Source organism: Lepidochelys kempii, chromosome 2, assembly GCF_965140265.1.
Source record: "Lepidochelys kempii isolate rLepKem1 chromosome 2, rLepKem1.hap2, whole genome shotgun sequence".
Taxonomy (NCBI): Eukaryota; Metazoa; Chordata; order Testudines; family Cheloniidae; genus Lepidochelys; species Lepidochelys kempii.
The window spans coordinates 97,559,896-97,579,697 of record NC_133257.1 but is presented as its reverse complement, the minus strand read 5'-3'; the positions used below and the strand labels follow the sequence as shown (position 1 = coordinate 97,579,697).

Genomic DNA, 19,802 nt, shown 5'->3' with positions numbered 1-19,802 from the left:
AACAGCCCTTCAGTCAGAATGGCGACACTAAAGATTGCATAGGAGAAGAAACTGAAAGAAAAAAAAAGGAAAAAAAAAATCTGGTGCCAGCACTTATAGCCCCAGCACCAAACCCAACCTCAACATCAGTGTCAAAGCCAGCAGTGACACCTCGGTGTCTTGTCAGTCAGGCACTGAAAGGGGGTCACTCCATCATCAAGAAAGAGATCACTCTCCTCAGATGGTATCCCTGGTGAAGCTACCAATGCCAGAATTATCATGAGGAACCAGATCCAGGCACAGAGTGACATCTCCTCCCTATCTTGCCACTAAAGAATCTCTCTTCATTAGTGGATAAAGAGGTATGTGCTGGCACCTAACAATTCTAAAGCATTTCAGGAGCTCCTTGTGAGGATTGTTGGAGAGTCAGACATTGTGGAACTTCTCTGAAATAATCAAGCTGTGACATTCTGTCAGTTTCTGTTCATCAGGATCATCCTTCCCATTAACCCTTCTGGCAGACACCAGCCACTATACCACCAATGATGAAATGGATCAAAAAGAGGTACTAGGTGACCCCCAGATGATTTTATTACTTCCACTCACCCCATCTCAGGCTCCTTCATTGTACTAGCTATGTAGGAGAAATCGAGAATCAGCAAAAGTATGCCTAAGGTCAAGGAGTACAAATGACTCAACCTCTTTGGAAGGAAGTTGTACTTCTCTGCTTCACTGCACATGCACCAAGCTAACTGTGAGGCCCTGCTGCGACAAGTGTGACTTTCTCACCTGGGACAGGGTGAGTGCCTTTCTCACAAAGCTCCCTCATGACAGTTGAAAGCAGAGCCGGCGCCAGGCATAAGCAGACTAAGCAATTGCTTAGGGCCCAAGCAGCTCAAGAGGGCCCCCTATTAATTATTAGTATGCTTTGTGGGGGGAGGGCCAAAAATATTCCTGCATAGGGCCTCCCAATGGGCTGGCACCAGCACTGGCTGAAAGGTTCTTAAGGACATCATAGGGAAGCCCAGCTGGTGACAGCCTTACAAGCAGCGATGGATGGCTCAGACCCCTCAGCTAGATATATGGCCGCTGCAGTGACCATGCAATGTGTATTGTGGCTTCAAGCATTGGTCATCCAAGGGAAGTGCAGGCCATGGTCAAGGTCTTGGCCTTTGAGGGCTCATAACTTTTTCAGTGAGTGTAGAGACAGTGTTCTTCATTCACTGACAAAATTATAAACTATCCCTATGCTTTCTGGGAATGTATAGCCCTGATCTGTACCTTGAGCCCTCCGATCCTTAGCCCCAACCAAGAGAGCACAAGCCGTCTATGCCAAGAAGTGTCTGACCTAAAAGAAGGTGCATCTAATGTAGCAGTGATCTATTTCTCATTTCTAAATCATTACTTACTGTGATTGATCTAATACTGTGGTCTCTGATTAACCTCTCAGTACTTGCTCCACTTAGAGTAGTAGGGAATATGTTAAGGGATGAGTTCTGAGAGAACATGGACTTTTTAAAGTTGTTTTCTCAAGACAGTTCGGGGGGGGGGGGGAGAAAAAATGAACTTTTGAGACATGAGTAAGAATATTGTATAAGTACCCTAATTTACTTAGAAGTATTTATTTACTCCTAAGGGGTCACATAATGGGGTATTCAGATTACAGAAAAGCAACATGATAGACCAATTAGTAAATATATATCAAATATTAATGAGATGAGAACACTTATTACTCTTAAGTATGAGGCAAGATATACACAATTAGCATTTGACAGGCTAGCACAGGAAAAAAGCCTTTACTACTTATTAAGAGAAGTGCATAAAATGTGGTTGAATCACGAAAGCTCTTTGGCAACTTCAGTTGGAAGAAACTCAAAATGTAATTAATGATCTGGGAAAACTAACAGATTAAAATGTGTAAATCTTTTAATTTTTATCATACACTACTCCAATATGAATCCCCAAATTCCATTATAGAAATAGCAGAATACTTGCTAAGATGCATTTACCCACTGTTAGAAGAATTGCTATTGTATGTGGAAAACAAAACGTTAGCCATGACTAGCAATGTCACTGAACTTCCATTTCATTTCACCAGATACTTATTATGGGGTGGTTTTAGTTTTCCAAATGTGTCTAATAGGAAACTTAACCTGCTCTGTGGGTTTAAGGCTCTTCAAAGCTTGATTTACACCAACTGGTACCACTTTCCTTGGGGTTTCCACTTAAGGAAGGAATCTTTACATTGCTTCTGGAGCTTGTTAAAAGCTTGCTGTTGGAGATGCTTGCATAATGACTCAGCACAACTCCCAGCTGTTCTGGCCATGCCGCTCCCTTCCTAGGAGCAGTCACATTTTGAGATGGTTAATTACATACTCCTTTGTGAGGGTTGAGAGGTAGTATGTGCTGCCACAATTCTACACTCTCGCAGACCCTTCCATTCTTTATTATACTCACCTAAGCTAGCATACCTAGAGGTAAATCAAGCCCAAAGTCAGCTTTCTGCTGTTGAGAGACTTCCCAGCTGGAGGGCTTAGTGAGAGATTTTCAGTGGCCCAAAGGAGAGTTAGACAACCAACTCAAAATTTCCCTCTTATTTCCAACCACCAGTGCATACAATTCTTTGCGTCCCAAACTACACCATTCTTATTTAGCTTCCATTTCTCCTGACTTCTCTTGATGCCTTCCAGTTCTACACACTACTCATTTCTCCTAAGGTGATTTCCTTGAACTGTCTTACTTCAACCAAAAGGTGACCTACCTATAAGAACTACAGCATCATATTTTTTTCAAGTTATGTTAAATCTGTTAGTGGTTGATGAACTGTTCATAAACAGTACTTCATTCTATATTTTCATTTGTTGCTATCTTAGCAGAAGAGATTCCCCAACCCGTCTCATCCACCCCGTGAACTTGAGTTGGCCAGCTGCAGGTTTTTCTTTGCTGTGCAGACATACCCATAATCAAAATGTTTGTTTTCCTGTCCGAAAAACATTATTCTTTTTCATTCCTATTTTGACTCTCTTATTCAGGCCTGTCTAACTGCTTAAGCTCTGCAGTAAATAACCCTAAAGCAAGAATTAATTTATTGCACATTTAGGGTTTGAAAAACATACTGGACAATGACTTTTAGCTGGAGGACTAAAGCTAATAGCCAGGGGATGATATGTAAGATAGAAGCAGGTGGGGTACAATCTGTGAAGTCTAGGTGCAATGCACTCAGGAGAATTTCTGTTGTAGATGGTAGGATTTTTACTAGAGTGCTATCTTTGTTGATAATTTAAGTTCCCTCTAGTGCACTCCGACGGCTGGAAGGGAGGAGACCTTTCCCTCTTCCCCTACAACCTCAGAACCTCCTTACTGCTGTTGTGTGGGCATACACTCTAGCCTTTCCACAACCTTATGGGTTCCATCTGTTTTTAGGGCTCTTCTCTGCTGAATATCTCAAGTATATATCTGAGGTTCTGTTCATAGCCGTACCAATTAGCAGCAGAGTGACTTTTACAATTCTGTAGAAATTGATGTCGTATCTGCTCCTCCCCACTTACTCCCTAGGGAAAGTTACAAATTGGTGAGTGGATTTTTGCAGCTCTCTTGATATAGCAGGATCAGTACACATAGTATTTAAAAACTCAATCCCTAGGTTTAGTGTAAAGTCTTAACATAGTCACTTTCCCAATATCTAGCTAATCTTCCTGTCCACTTTTCCCCAGCAAAAGATAGCGTCCATATAGACACATTTGTTACAGATTGACAGTTGGGCCGGGGGAGAAAAAACAAAATTAATTGTTCTAACTTCAACATGTTTCTCTCCAATTAAAGCAGATAGACACCATGTTTTGGTGTTTCCAAAACAAAAATTTTCATAATCTCTGGCTTGTGGGAAATTTTGAAATATTGAAATTTCCTGCAAAATGAAAACTTTGCCCAGATCTAATTTTGAGTCATCAGAATGAGAACTCAAAATGGTACATCACTTGTACAGGCATAAACATGATCATGAACATTTCTCCAGTATATGTTTTACTTTTCCAATGTAGTGATAAATCTTTACTCATTTGCAGAGCTATGAAGGAAAATCCTCTAAAGATGTGCGGAAACGAGTTGCTGCAGGTGCTTTACTGTCCCTGCTGGCTGTCAGTAAAAGTGCTCAGAAATGTGCTTTGGAAGGTAAGCCTGAAGACACACATGCTACAGTATACTTAAAATACTCTGTAAATCAAATGCTTGCCAATAGTATTTTTTCATTGTCTTCAGTCTAAAAACAAAGCTGTTATTTTTAATACTGCTTTTAAGAAGCTTCTCTGTAAATAAAATGTTTGATTACTGAAGTTTATAATTATATGTAAATGTCAGTACCCCATCTAACACTTTTTGAATTAATTGTATCTTTATTATTAACAGTAATATTTCAGGTTACATTAACAGGTTACAACCCACAGCATTTCATTTAAGTGGATCTAGCTTTCTAGTACTAGTCAGTAGTGACCATGTGATGTCACCTTTGTCCGGCTTGTCCTTGCCCATGGCTCCACGAGCGCAAGTCGAAGCCACGCCATTCTGTTTTGTTGTGAGCATGTTCTTTCCATTTCTGGCTAAAAGTTTTGTCGTGGGATTGGCCCAGTACATTTTCGGACTGCCCAGCAGTCATTTATGGTCTTTGGGAATCCAGTTACTGATGAGGGTTGTCCACCCCTTGTCTTGCCTGCGGACTACATGACCTGCCTATCTTCGCTTTGCGTTGTACGTCGCCTGCACTACATCAGTCACCTCTGGACACCTTCTGATCTCCTCATTTGGTATATGATCATGAAGCGATATCTTACACATTCGCCTTACCATTGCTCTCTGGGTGACAGCGAATTTCTCTTCCTCCACTGGTGTGGAGAAAGTAAATAAGGAAGTGTTAATTACTCCTCATAACAGAAGAACTAGGGAGTCACCAAATAAAATTAATAGGCAGCAGGTTAAATATTACTTCGCATAACACACAGTCAACCTGTGGAATTCTTTGCCAGAGGATGTTGTGAAGGCCAAGACTATAACACGGCTCAAAAAAGTACTAAATCTGTTCATGGAGGATAGGTCCATCATTGGCGATTAGCCAGGATGGGCAGGGATGGTGTCCCTAGCCTCTGTTTGCCAGAAGCTTGGAATGGGTGACAGGGGATGGATCACTTGATTAACTGTTCTGTTCATTCCCTCTGAAGTACCTGGCACTGGCCACTGTTGAAAGACAGCATACTGGGCTAGATGGACCTTTCGTCTGACCCAGTATGGCCATTCTTATGTACTTATGCTGTGTGGTAAAACAAGGGGTTTATTTTTACCATGTCTCTTTTAAATAAGTATAATGTTTTAAAAATTTGTATTATGTTAAAAATGGGGGGGAAATCCTTCAGGGATTTAAAGTTGTTGAAGTAATTAGAATAACCCTCATATGAACAACATAAACTATAGCGTCTTCATTTTTAAAACCCCTAAAATGTTAAAAATCTGTAACTGACAAGGGAATTTACATCAATATTAACCTACCATTACAATTTGTACATCTGGTTTGTAAGATTATAGACAACTGAGGAGGCAGCTCCAGCCAAAACAGGTGATGAATTGGAATTGGAAGGCACCGAAGACATATGGGAGGCTGGTGATTGAGTGGGTCTTGTTACGCGTAAGCAGCAGAGACTCCAGTTAATCTGTCAACGATAAATCCTTTGAGTGCCTTAAGTCTTCCAGGCCAATGGGAGCTGCGGGAAGCTGTGGCCAGCACATCCCTGCGGACTGCGCCACTTCCCGCAGCTCGCATTGGCCAGGAACGGTGACCCTAGGCCACTGGGAGCTGCGGGCGGCCGTGCCTGCAGACGGTCAATGTAAATACTGTCTCGCAGCCCGCCAGCAGATTACCCTGATTCTCTGGGTTCCAAAGACCTACTGACCTCCCCCACACCCAAGTAAGAAACGTAGATGCCCAGAGCGGGAAAAAACCTCTCATCCACCTGGCCCAAATACCCAGCTGGCATCAAAACACCAGTTTTGACTTAATCTGTCCATGAAAATGGCCTTTTTGGTAGCAATCACATCAGCCTGAAGAGTTGGAGAAATTGGCACTTTAATAGCAGAAATACTGTCATAGTATTTTTCAAAGACCAGGTTTTTTTCCGTCCCTAAATTCCTTATTCTTTACATTCCTACCTAAGGCATCATCCGAATTTCATCTTAATCAGTCCATTAATTTACTGCTTTTTTTCCCCTGAAACCCACAGTTTTCAACAGGAGGCTTCCTTTCATACTGTAGGTGTCACATGAGGTTTGGCTTTATATATGGATAGGACCAAACTATTTTAGAAGTCTCCTAGACTGTTTGTTTCCATTGCAAGCAGATCTAAAGGATCACTGTCTCCCCTCAGAGGTTAAGGTGGATCTGTGGGTGTATTTTTGCATGTTACAATGCTATCAGCATTTAGCCTCCTCCTTGGGTGTTAGCACACTCTGCAAGATCCCAATCAACATCTATGGCATTACTTAAAGACATTCTAGTATATGAGAGCTGCAGAGCCACTAGCTGATCTTCAGTACATACCTTCTCCAAGCACTATTCCTTCGTCCATTCCTCTAGATCAAATATAGTGGTTGGCAATGTGGTTCGTTCTTGAGTTCTTCACTCGATTCCAAACTTCCCTCCTCCCTGTGGGGATGATGCTCAGGAGTTACCTGAAGTGGAGTGCACTCATGGGGACAGTACTCGAAGAAGAAGAAGAAAAGATTACTCACCAGCAGGAGAGTGAATTTGTGTGGGGGGGTGGAGGGTGAGAAAACCTGGATTTGTGCTGGAAATGGCCCACCTGATGATCACTTTAGATAAGCTGTTACCAGCAGGACAGTGGGGTGGGAGGAGGTATTGTTTCATATTCTCTGTGTATATATAAAGTCTGCTGCAGTTTCCACAATATGCATCTGATGAAGTGAGCTGTAGCTCACGAAAGCTTATGCTCTAATAAATTGGTTAGTCTCTAAGGTGCCACAAGTACTCCTTTTCTTTTTGCGAATACAGACTAACACGGCTGTTACTCTGAAACCTGTCACCCCCTGCTGTAACTATGGTTCTCTGAGATGTGTGTCCTTATAGGTGCTCCATTACCTGCTCTGCTTCAGAGTTTTCTTTGTGGGGCTTTGCAGTAGAGAAGGTACAGAGGGTGGTTCATCCATGCAGCCCTATTCAGCCTCTGAGCAGGACATGAGGCTGTGCAGTGTGCACCTCTAGGCTAGACAGACCACTAACGAAAATCTCTGAAGGCATATGGGGCATCTGTGCTTCTGAAGTGGAGTACCCATAGGGGGATACATCTCAAAGAACCACAGTTACTGTCCATGGTAAGTAACCTTTTAATCAGAGAATGAAGGCTTGTGTGTAGTTTTTCAATAATGTGATTTATTAGTGGAATATTATACATTTTATATTTATTTTTAATCTTCATAACTATTCTGTGCATGAGGTAATTACAGGATCTACTGCCCTAGTGAATTTTAGAATACAGTTTGAATTACTACACCTGATACATAGAGAGACACAAATATTTCTCTTGCCCTAAATTTCAAATAAGAATATTTTAAAATCTGTTTTTATCTTGTTTCTTTGTAACTATATATGTCACTGAGCATTTAACTTAAAGTTTAGAAAACACAAAGGCTCTGTTTCTCAGTCTAAAGATACCATCTGTATAAGAGTCTCATTCCTGGTTTTTGGTTTCTTAGCATGAGATTGGTAGATGCATGAAGACCGTGAACCGAACAGAGCATGATCCTTGCTAGAAATAATCCACAATTTTTGCCAGCTATAAGTATTGCCTTCTGAATGTTCATTCTTGACTGTAGGTAGCAAAAGAACTCCCTACAAGCTACTGTTCCAGATCACAGTGACTTGACGTCCATTAAGTATACTTTCTTCATCCCAGCTCTACCTGCTGGCCGGGTACAGTACACCATACATTTCTGAGACTTGGGCACATAAGTGTACTTTTGTGGTGTTCCAACACCTGTCTTTCTCAGTGCTTTGACACCTATTTTCCTCAGCATTTAGAGTACTAAAAACATTCAAACACTGCTGGTGTCTAACACCTGTTGTTTTTTTTTCTTTTACCAGTGTCTCAGAGCTTTTGTGATCTTCTCTGTGAAGACGCTGTGACTTTGTGCATATGGACAGTTGTAACACATTGAGCACTCCAAGCATACAAATAATAATAATAATAATTGATAATAATGTACTGTCCTAAACTAGTTAAACTGTTCTCTTTTTTTTTCATCTCAGAAGGACTGTATTTTGTAGGTGGATTCCTTTGTATAGTCTGCTTATTCTAAACTTGTGAAGGTCTTCTGGGATGAAGAACACTATGTATAGTGTGTATATATAAGACATTACATTCCCCACCCGTTGCTGTTAGGTCATGTACAGTAGTTAACTTCCACTATGTGAAATTGCCTCATAGATCCCCACTTGCCTGACAAATCCCAGAACTGTTAAAAAACAATTAGCCTAGAAGGGGACACTATGCCATGATGCATGCACACAGAAGCAAAGAGAGTTTTAAAGGTGTACAACCCTAACTCCATCAGTTCCTGGCTGTTTTTCAACTTGGTTGATGGATTTCTGACCCTCTTGTTCATAACTTCGTAATGTGAACTGGGTTTAGGTATTGAACACAAATTCATGTTCTTGGGTACCAGCTGAAATACCCTACCCACCTGAGTATTTTGGGTAAAAAGGTTGGGTTACTTGTTTTTACTCTTACCTCATTTCCATCATATAGAGAGCCTTAATTATGTGGAAAGCACAAAGTTGAAGAGTTGATTAGGAAACAAAATTCCTTATACTTTAATTTACAAGTGAGGGGTTTTGGGTATTTTTGAATGTGAATAGGCTTCTGAATTGTATGGATTTTGTCTTTCAGCTGACCTTATAGACAGCTGCATGGAACAGATGAAGCACATTCATGCACAGCTGAACTTAGAATCCCTGAGGCCTGGAAAAACAGCACAGAAAAAAAAGGTAACTGTAAAATTGACAAGGTGGACACAAAACATTTTATCTGCAGCAGAAGATTTTTTTTTCTGATATTTGATATTCTTTCTTGACAGTGACCGTGCATTTGCTTAGAGTATTGCCCAGTTATTGTGTGTTAATTGAATAATTAAATCTTTCCCTTGAGAGAAATGATTCAGACAGGGTCTCTTCCGCTAATCATCAGTCCGGCTAATTTTATCTGCTTGGACTCTTCACCCTTTTGGAAGGGAATTATGAAGGGGAGGGTTGAACATGATTCTAGAAATATATGGAGGCACAATATTGTAAATACTATGGATGAGTATCCTATTTGTATGTTTGCAACTTTCTGACATCCCAATGATTTCCATACTGTTAGTTTTTAATTATAGGGTATTGTTTTTTTGGAAAGAGGATTGCAGTTAGGATTTATTATTTAAATACAAAAATAGCTAGTAGTGTATATAGAAGCTCCCACAGCAATTTTTGATTGCATGTTATCTGTATTTTGTTTTGTTAAAATGGGAAAAAACTTGTTACAAATGTCACTTGTAAAGATAACTTTCATATTTCCTTCTATTTCATCCTCCCCTCCTCTCGCTCTCTCACATTGCCTCTTTGAAAGGCCTTTTACTTCATCACTCAGAGTCCTAGCCAGCATACATACAGGGATTTAAAAACAAGTGTTACATGTATCACCTTATAGAGATGAAGCATGGACCCTATTTTATATCACTGTTCCTTTATGCTTGATAGATGACCAGAAATAGATTTCTGTGGTAGATGAGCTTACTGAAATATCACTTTTCAGAGATGGTTAGCGTCCTACAAGTAAAGGTTCTATGGCATAAGTGAGAGCTTGTGTGTTACAATATAGCCATTAAGACAAACATGCTGCTTATATAAAATGGATTCTTTTTTCAAACTGACACTCTTGAAACATATTTGTCGAAACAGGAGGATAATCTTATCAGGGAACTAAGAATTGTTCTGCAGCTCCTAAGAAACTGCCTCTTTCAAAATGAAGAGTGCAAAGTAAGTAGTCATACTATTTGTATTATAATATTACCACATACAGCTAGTTCGGGGTCTAAGAATAAAGATTACAGATATGTTCAATTTTAAATATTGTTCAGGTTGATTGGACCTCATCTTAATACCAATGACCGGAATGGCTCATTTGTTTCCTGCAGCAGAGAACATTACATGCATACATCAAACCTTTTAACTCTGACACTGAAACTTCAGCTCCCAGCCACTGAATACAAACTTCTGCCAACAGAGGTGGTATGGGATGTTAAGCTAAAAATGTGTAGGTAGTGGCCAAAATATTTGGTAGGGGACTGTTTCCTACCCATTTCTTACCTCCCCCTGCTAGAAGACAAAATTTCCAAAGGGAAAAATGGAATACTTATTAGAAGGGTTGGGGTGAGGAAAAACATGGAGAAGAGTTCTACAAGATGTGTGTCCCTGTTGGTGCTCCACTATCTACCCTCCTTCCCTCTGCTTTGGACAGAAGGCACTGGAGGGAAGTTGGACCATACAGTGCTATATATAGCTGCCGCTCACAGCGCAAGACAGGGAGGTGTGCATGATCCAATGGGCACTGCTACCAGTGATCTCCAATCCCAGGGACGGGGTGCTGCCGCACCTACAGTGGAGCATCCATAGGGGGACACATCTCGAGGAACCTCTGTTATTGCACAGGTGACCTTCTCTTACTGCTTATGACTGAAGTTCTCTGAATGTATTCTCTGCAGAACTACACTGATCCTCCTTCCTTTTCTGCTTTTTCCAGAGTTTTAATAACAAATTTAGTTGAGGTAGAGGGAAACAGTATGTGTAGGAGGGTGAGGCCTTGTAAAATCGCAGTTGGAATGTTAGAACATCTTCAGTTTCATGTTTATGCTCACCAGTAATTAAAATGTTCCAGGATGACAACATTGGCTTGTTAGTGTAGATCTGCAGAAACAATATACAATAAAAGTTCTGTTATCCGGCCCTCTACCAACCGGAAAGCTCTATAAACGGCATTTCTAATCTTCATAGAAAGTCTGGTTGGCCCGGGGCTGGCAGGCTCCCTACCTGGCTCCACGCAGCTCCCCGCAAGCAGCGATTTGTCCCTGCTGTTCCGAGGCAAAGGTGCGGTTAGGCAGCTCTGCGCACTGCCTCCACCCGCAGGCATCACCTCCTCAGCTCCCATTGGCTGCAGTCCCCATCCAATGGGAGCTGCAGAGCAAGGGCGGGAGCAGCATGCAGAGCCGCCTTGCCGAGCCTCCACCTTGGAACAGCAGGGACAGGTCGCTGCTTGTGGGGAGCTGCCCGAGGTGAGTGCCTCCCAGATCAGGCACCCGGAGTCCCCTCCAGCACCCCACGCCCCTTTCTGCACCCAAACTCCCTCCCAGAGCCTGCGCTCCACACCCCCTCCTGTGCCCCAGCTCCACATCCTCTGCCACACCCAAACTGTCTCCCTCTTAGTTAACCAGAAATTTTCACTTACTGGCACCCCGCATTTCCCCAGCATGCTGGGTAAACAAGCTTTTATTGTATTTAGTAGCTGGTAAATATCCTTCAGTTTATACAGTATGAGGATGAAACAAAAAAATGTCAATGCACATCTATGAGAATTTACTAACAAGTCAATGGAGACTATCAAGAAAATAGCAAAAAATATCAGTGCATGTAAGTAAAGACAATCTTATGGAGTCCGGATGGAACCAGTTCAATCAAGTCTCAGTGTTGACTTGAATTAAAATGTGATTGAGGCAGCTTGTGGAGACAATATTCCAGTATTGAAACAAGACTGTCCTCTGCCTCTAGTACCATTTAAAGCAACCAAGTAAATTTTAACTCTGTAATCTAAAGTACATTAAAGGGACCCTTCAAGGAAAAAAGAATTTTTAAAAGAATTCCATAGTATGTTAAAATTCTTTAATTTCCTTTGTTTGCTTTCAATATTGCATAAAATGCTTCAAACCAATATTTATTATTGTACTGTATATTCCTCCTTATATCTTGCTGTTAGGTGGCAGCACTCGAGGCTCATCTTGTCCCTGTCCTCCACTCTCTGTGGCCATGGTTTATAATGGATGACTCCTTAATGCAAATAGCTCTTCATTTGCTTTGTGTCTACACTGCAAATTATCCCACGGGTAAGAGACTCAAGTTTTGGTATAATATGTCAAAACATTTTATCCAGAGTAATGTCTATGTAAATGGAAAAAAAGAGGCAAAAGAATGAGTGCTTCTAGTGCGAAAAAAGGTTCTGTGCTCTTTACAAACAAGTATAAAGAAAAAGAATGAAACCAGGCCTCATCAAAGTGGATGGGAATTTTGTCATTGCCTCAGTAAGAGTCAGGATTGTGCCTCAGGTCCCTGTTCCGAGGAACATATTCTTTAAATCTGAAAGTCTCTTCTTGTCTTTGGGGGGAAAAAAAGATTGGGTTTTGAAAGATCCTATATTAAATAGGTATTAAATTCCAGGTGAGCCTCAATGCTACTGAAATCCCCATAGACCCACCACATTGTAATATATTCTGTGGAAATACCACCTTCAGGAATTTCGTGGCAGCGAATAGCAAAACAATACTTTCTTTATTAAGAACACTCATGGATGAGCCATTATTAAGAAGGTTGTATTCCTGCAAGAAAGTGGTAATGTGGCATTATAAATGAATGGATTCATAGAATTTAAGACCAAAAGGGAGTATTAGATCATCTAGTCTGACTTGTATATTTCAGGCTATTAAATTTCACCCATTTATCCCTGTATGGAGCCCACTAACTTGTATTTGACTGAAGCATAACTTGTGTTTAACTATATCATATTTTCCAAAAAGGCATCCAGTATTGATCTGAAGGCATCAAGAGATGGAGAATCCATCGCTTCCCTTGGTAGTGTGTTTCAGTGGCTAATCACCCCAACTATTAAATTCAAATTAGAAATAAGTTCTTAACTAGCTTCTAGCTATTGGTTCTTGTTATGCCTTTCTTTGCTAGATTAAAGATCCCTTCAGTGCCCAATGTTTTCTCCTGATGAAGGTACTTACACATCGTGATCAAGTCACCTCTCAATCTTGTGATATGTTGTGATAGCAATAGCAAATACCTTTCTAAACACTTGATAAACACTGTTTTAGAGGCATCTGTGTTTTTATTATGCTTCCAACAACCTCGCTCATTATTCTCTTTCCATAATAAGTGTACCTCAGCATTCTGAGCATCAAGGGTAAATACAATGAAACACACTTGTGACTACCTGTTAATTGTGATCTGCTATCAGCCAACCAAATTTCTGTTCCAGTAAGATTTTTTGTCTTCTCCATATTAATTCACTGTGCAGTTCCCAGGTTCCCAAGTAAATAGAGAGTAATGAAACCCTCTCAAAAGTGAGTCAGCTTCAAGCCTACCCTTCTTTCAGGGAGGAGCCATTTGGCAGAGGTCATCCAAGGAGCTTCTGCATTCCATCAGCCCTCTATCCGTAGTTAAGGAGCGAAAGTCTGCTGTCCTTTTTGCACTGCCCTCAACTGAGCTTGGTTTCTCCCTTTTAAGCTCTTCCATCCATTTTTGACCTCTCTCCCAAGTATGATGGGGTGGGGCAACCTGCGTCCACATTGGGCAACACAGGGTTAATGAGCTAATATGCAATTTGTATACCCCATCACAAATTTTCTGAAATTTCTCTTGGGGTTGTCTATACAAAGGAGTTGCACCTGTGTAATTTAAATTGGTTCAAGCCAGTACAAACACCCATGTGGACATTCTTATATCAGTTTAAAGTTGGTTATATAAGCTTAGCTTGTGCCTAATTTATCAATGCAGACTGAATCAAAGTAAGCCAGGTTTAGTGTCACCACACACAACAGTGCACCTGTTTAAACCCATATAAAAATACACCTTGATTTAATGGTGCAAATTAACATGTGGACCATGCTTTAATGTATTTCCAGTAGTAAACCTGTTCAGCTGAATTATCTGTTGTATTCAGCCTACAGAGGAGGGGCATGGTCAGAAACAGAAGACATACCAAGTTTAGGAACTTCTAATTGTGAAAAACATTTGTTAAAATGAACGTTTATATTGTAAAAATTTATGGATTACTTGCTCGTTTTTATTTTTATTTTAGAATTTAACTTAGCGTATACATGCAAGAATGATCTGAAGGGTCTTTTTTTTTTTAGTAGTAGTAGTGAAGGACTTAATATATTTACTTATATTGGAACAGCTCCATGATGTGGCCCTGATCCTGTACCATGTGGACAGATTGCTGTATTTGCATGGAGTTCCATTGATTTCAGTATGGATCTGCCCATACATTACAACTTGCACCATAAGACCTATATCAGCCAAAAACACAGGCAGTTATTAACAAACTTCAGTGAACTTTCAGGAGTTACCTATATTGGTGAAACTACTGGAATACTGTGTGTGTTTTTATTATCCACATTTTAAAAGGATGTTGAAACACTTGAGGCTGAAAGAGTCACAACAATTATTTGAGGGCTGGAGAAAATGCCTTACTGTGAGACATAAAGAGCTTAATCTGTTTTAATTTATCAAAAAGAAGACAGAGGTGACTTGATCATAGTGTAGAACCTAGCAGAGAAGGTCATAACAAGAACCATGGTGGAAGCTGAACAGGACAAATTCCTAGAATTCTTAAAAATAAGGCATACATTTTTAACAGTAATGGTGACTAACTAACAGAACAAACTATCAAAAGAAGTGGTCCTGACACCTTCAAATCAAGACTGGATGCTTTCTGGAAGTTTGTGTGTTAACCAAACACATTATTGGTTTCAGTGCAGAGACAACGGGGTGAAATTTACTGGTCTGTGATATGTAGGAGGCCAGACTAGATGATTTAATGTTCCCTTCTGGCCTTAAACTGTTTGAATCTAGGTTAGAAGGAAGTTTCCATTTTTTTATTTTGTTTTACTTTGCCTATAAGGGGATGTGGTTTCAGTTTAATCATGTTTTCTTACTATTCAGGCTAGCTGCAAGCTGAGCCAACCCACTCACCTTATCAGTTCATTAAACCACTTCCGTTAGCGTCCTAGGAGTAAAGCAATGTTTGGTGATGCTCATCTATATGCAACAGCTAGAGATGAACTACCCCTTTTTTGTATTGTGGGGGTCCAACTTGGTTGTGTATGTGTGTGCTGGCTGCTACTGCAATATGAAAGTTAAATACATTGAAGGTAGGGGGGAGTGGGTGTATTTGTAATGCAAAAAATATTTTGTGGGAGGGGTATGTGGAGGAAAATTGAATCTGACCTTGATGTTTAGCTGCATAGAGTAATGCTGGCTCACACAGTCCAGCTTGCATGAAATGAAGGCTTTTAGAACATTAGGTTTATATTTCTAAAGAATAGTACTTCATGAATAACTTTAAACATTCAAGGCAGTTCTACTAATTTTTCCTGTGAGCAGTAACTGTGCATGTTACCTTACATGTAGAAACTGAAAAAATGCCCTGATTTTTCCTCTCAGCATTAGCATGAGATTAGTTTAACAGTTGCAGCTCGAAGGCCTTATTTCTGCAAATTGTTCCATGCAGGTGGATATGTGGACTTCGTTGGAACTCCACGCAGAATAGCTTTCAGGATTGGAGTCAATCCGTGTATTCCAGAAAAATAAAATGGTTACTTATGTGGCAGAAAGAGGCCAGTTTAATACAGAAAAATACCTTGTATTTCACACATTGCATTTATATTATATTTTATAATCCAGAAATTGCTAACTTTGAGGTTAAATTTATACCTTGCTTTTCTTTTTCGAGGTTATAAGAGTTTTCCTCACACCACTGTTGGAAGTGTAATAATGACATTGAGTTCTGACTGAGTATATGATAATTATTTAATAACAGCCATTCTATTAAGGTTGTTTATAAATAACTAAAAATAAAAAAGAAATTCACTAAATAGGACCAATGTTGCTATTTGTCATTGAATAAACATAAATGTAATTGTTGACTTGATTGCTGGAGAATTACTTTTCCCCACAAATTCAACCAAAGGTAACCATATATTTTAAAACATTTTTTTCCAAATGTTGAATAATTTTTTTTTTAGATGAGGCTTCCTATTGCTGCTGTTTACCAAGTTTTATAAAACAAGATGTTTCTGGAGGATAATGTGTCTTCCAGTGATTTGCAATAGAACTACTAAATGCAGCTCATCAGAATATTCTTTAATTAAAATATTGTTTTTCCAACAGAATTAGCAGCAGTTGTACCAGTGGTCTGGTAAATACAATCAGTATAATGTATTCAATTTGTTCACACATTTGCTTCCAATTATTTTTTAGGGTGATACCTCCAAATTGTACATGAAATTCACTTGTATCACACAGCCATCTTTTCTCTTGTCCTTCCTCTTTTAGCCTTACTGATGTAAAGTAGCGCTGATAAGTAACATGTAATAATTTTCCTTTGTATCACAAGATACTGATCATTTTTTCCCCTATGACAGTTTTTCATTTCTTCAGTAAAGGCAGAAGTTCTTCATTCTAAAACTTGGGATAGTTATCATTCACCTATTCCTTTTTATAATCCTATCTATAGTAAACCGTTTTTCTTCGATTTTGTGAATATAGCAAATTTTAGGAATTGTATTTTCCTTTATCTGTTAATAATATCACTGATGGATGAACCTCTGCTTTCCCTCAATATTTGATAAAGTCCACCTTTGCTAAACTAGGATCAAAATCCTTATTTTCATATATTGTCTGAAGAGGCGATTGAGGCAGATTTAATTTCTTTGACATGGAATCTCATATTTTAGGTGTTTAATATAAAGTGGAAAAAAGACTTTTTCCCCATTACATCTAGAAGTCCCAAGTAATATCAGATTTCCTTTTTGCTGGAAGCTTTATAAACACATAGTGAAAGACAAGGCTCTGCCTGGAAAAACTTGCTAACTAAATAGATAAGAGGGGAAGAGGTGAAATGTCTTGCCCAAAGTCACATAGCAGGTTAGCAGCAGAACTTGGGATTAAAACCCAGGTCTCCTGACTCCCAGCCACTTGCTCTATAGTCTAGATGATGCTGTTTTTCTATAGATATGGTATATACTGATTATATAGATTTCCCCCATCCAGCCTGGTCACTTCTTAATTTTGTAATAGTGAGGCAGTCTCATTTAAATGTTAATGATAACAATGTTTCATTCTTTAAGGCTGTGGTTCTCTTTGCTGGGCAAGCAGTGGACTGTCTCCATTTCAGACTGCACAGAGAAGCGCAACCAGCAACTCACTAATGCTCAGCATTATCAAGTTAGCTTCCCAAACACTAACTGAGAACAGCGCAATTCAGCGTACGGTCTTTACTCTTCTTTCCAACCTTGCTATTTCTCATGACTGCAAGGGTGTTATTCAAAAGGTAAGGAGGCAACATTATTTATTTCTGTATTTTTTGAGCACTTCAGGAGCTGCAAGGTGCATCACACAACTAAGACAAGACATGTTCCTGGCTCTTGAAGGCAAACAATCTAAGGCCCAATCCAGGAAACATTTGCAGATATGAGTTACTTTGTGTATGTGCGGAGTCCCAAAGATGTGAATGGGGCATGTTTAAATATTTACAGAATCAGGCCCTACACTCAACATGACCTAATTAAGAGGGTAGGGTAGGGAAATGATAAAAGATGGCTATCTGAAGATCATGAAATGCATATACACTTGGTTATTCTCATAAGCAGTGTAATTCAGGAGTTCACAAACTTTTCCAAAATAGGGATACATCTTACTATGTTTCATGGACTACTCTCTATGCCTTTCCCCAGACCATATTCCCATCATTCACAGCTGCATAATATCCCAGAGGCAACTGCAGGAAGAGTTATAATAGAAACACATTTATGTAGTTTTATGTCTCCTTGATGCATTGTGTTTTGTACTATTTGAAAACTGTTAATCGCACAATATACTTTTTTTCTTTCTCTCCTTTCTGTTCAGTTTTTCTTTCCCTCCCACTCACTTGCACATTCATCTCCACTTAGTCCCCTTCTCTTCCTATGCACGTGTCCCTCTCATCTGTACTCTGTTTTCTCCTGTTTGTGGCTGGTAGCACCTGTTTCCTTTCTCCCTCTTATATAGCAGTAGCCTCTAAGTAGAGGCAGCTACTTTTCCCTGTTTCCAGTTTCTTTTGCTTTGCTTTGCGCTGCTCTTCAGTGAAGAGTCTGAGGTGTTGTAAAAGCAGCTGCAAATAAGGAAGACCACCACATGCCCATCTAGTGCTCAGTCCCTGGAGCACAGTTTAGGATCTGCTTTGTATCTGATGGGACTCTTACTATAAATAGAGTAATAGATATGAGTGGCATACTACTAGTCCATACAGTTGGACAGGCTCTTTCGAAAGAGCATCAGTGCTCCTCTTTGCATTGAGCAAAGTTCCATTAAGGATTATTGTGGAGATGGGGGAACCTCAGAGTTTAACTATTCAGATCCCCACAGGGAGTTGCCTTCTATTGCTGAAAATGGGAGGGGTTGGAAGCTCAGCTGTTCCTCTACAATTGCATTATTCTACACAAATCATGTTACTAGTCATACAATAGCGTCATACACATTAATCATAGTAGTAGTAATTTGGCATGTGTTTTAACACACTAGAAAAATTTTAAGACTTTTAAGACGTTTTCAATGCACTAAAATTTAAATTCATTTTTGAAAAGGAACTGGGAGATGTGTAAAAGATTTTATGAGAGACACAAAGTGGGTGAGGTAATATCTTTTATTGGACCAACTTCCGTTGGTGAAGGGGACAAGCTTTGTAGCATCACAGAACTCTTCCTCAGGTCTGAAGACTGTAACTAGAGTGTCACAGCTAAATACAAGGTGGGACAGATTGTTAAGCATAAGGGGTTCACACATGTTGTAGGAGACCACTTAAATATGAAGTGGGCACTTAACACCTCTGCAGTCTGAAGACAAAGGAGGGTGTATAGGCAGCAGTGTGTGGTACAAATTGCAGTTGGTGAGCCATAAAACCAGCTTCTGTTAAGTTCCTGAGTTTTAATGTACAGCAGAGTTATGATGAGGGATGTTATTGTATAGGAAGGTGACATCCATTATGTCAAGGATGGTGTTCTGAGGAAGGTTGTTGATGTTGCAGAGTTTCTGGAGGAAGTCAGATGTGTCCTGGAGGAAACTGTCCCTTTGTGTTCATGAGTGATTTGAGGGTGGTTTCTAGGACTCCTGCTATTCATTCAGTAAGAGTACTGTGGCAAGATATGAAGGGTCTGCCTGGATTCCCTTGTTTGTGTATCTTGAGAAGCATGTGGAAGATCCCTGGGGTGATTTTTGTAGGGGAGGAGGTTGCAGAGTTTATCTTCAAGTTGTTTAGGGAAGGATTTCATGATATCCTTAAATTACTGTGTGAACTGTGGTGTGGGATCTTCTTTGAGTTCTTTGTCATAGGTGAGGTCCAAGAGTTGTCAGTTGGCCTCTTTGACATAGTGATCGCAACTGCACACCCTTTGTCTGATGGTTTGATCACTGTCTGGTGTTTGGATTTCAGGGACTGTACAGCTGTCCTCTTGGTGGTAGAGAGATTGTGGTGGACGTCATTTTTGTTAAAGAATTCACAGTTGATTATTTTTCCTGAAGCAATCAATATAATAATGATCAAGTGTGTGCTTTGTCCACTGGGGGAGGTGTCCAGTCATGATACTTTTTTCTTATAACTGAGAGAGGGGACATGGTTGTTGTGAGTGAATTCTTTGAGGCAGAGTTGCTGAAAGAATTCTTCTAGTTCCACATGTTAGTATGGTATCAGGTTCTGTGGTGA

General features: G+C 40.0%; 1 protein-coding gene across 12 annotated transcripts in view; it reads left to right on the top strand.

The window, feature by feature from the left end:
• The window catches only part of RTTN (rotatin), a 145,381-nt gene that overhangs the window by 108,532 nt on the left and 17,047 nt on the right, over positions 1-19,802 (top strand). For 10 of the 12 annotated variants that reach the window (XR_012157271.1, XM_073331720.1, XM_073331724.1 and 7 more), the window contains 5 exons: positions 4,044-4,149; positions 8,925-9,022; positions 9,974-10,051; positions 12,042-12,168; positions 17,194-17,396. Coding sequence is in view for 11 of the 12 variants with exons in the window: in XM_073331720.1 (XP_073187821.1) it covers positions 4,044-4,149; positions 8,925-9,022; positions 9,974-10,051; positions 12,042-12,168; positions 17,194-17,396 (612 nt within the window). In the remaining variant the exon portion in view is untranslated. Of the gene's footprint in view, positions 1-4,043; positions 4,150-8,924; positions 9,023-9,973; positions 10,052-10,532; positions 10,721-12,041; positions 12,169-17,193; positions 17,397-19,802 lie in introns of those variants that run through there. The other 2 variants (XM_073331727.1, XM_073331726.1) reach the window with 2 other exon arrangements.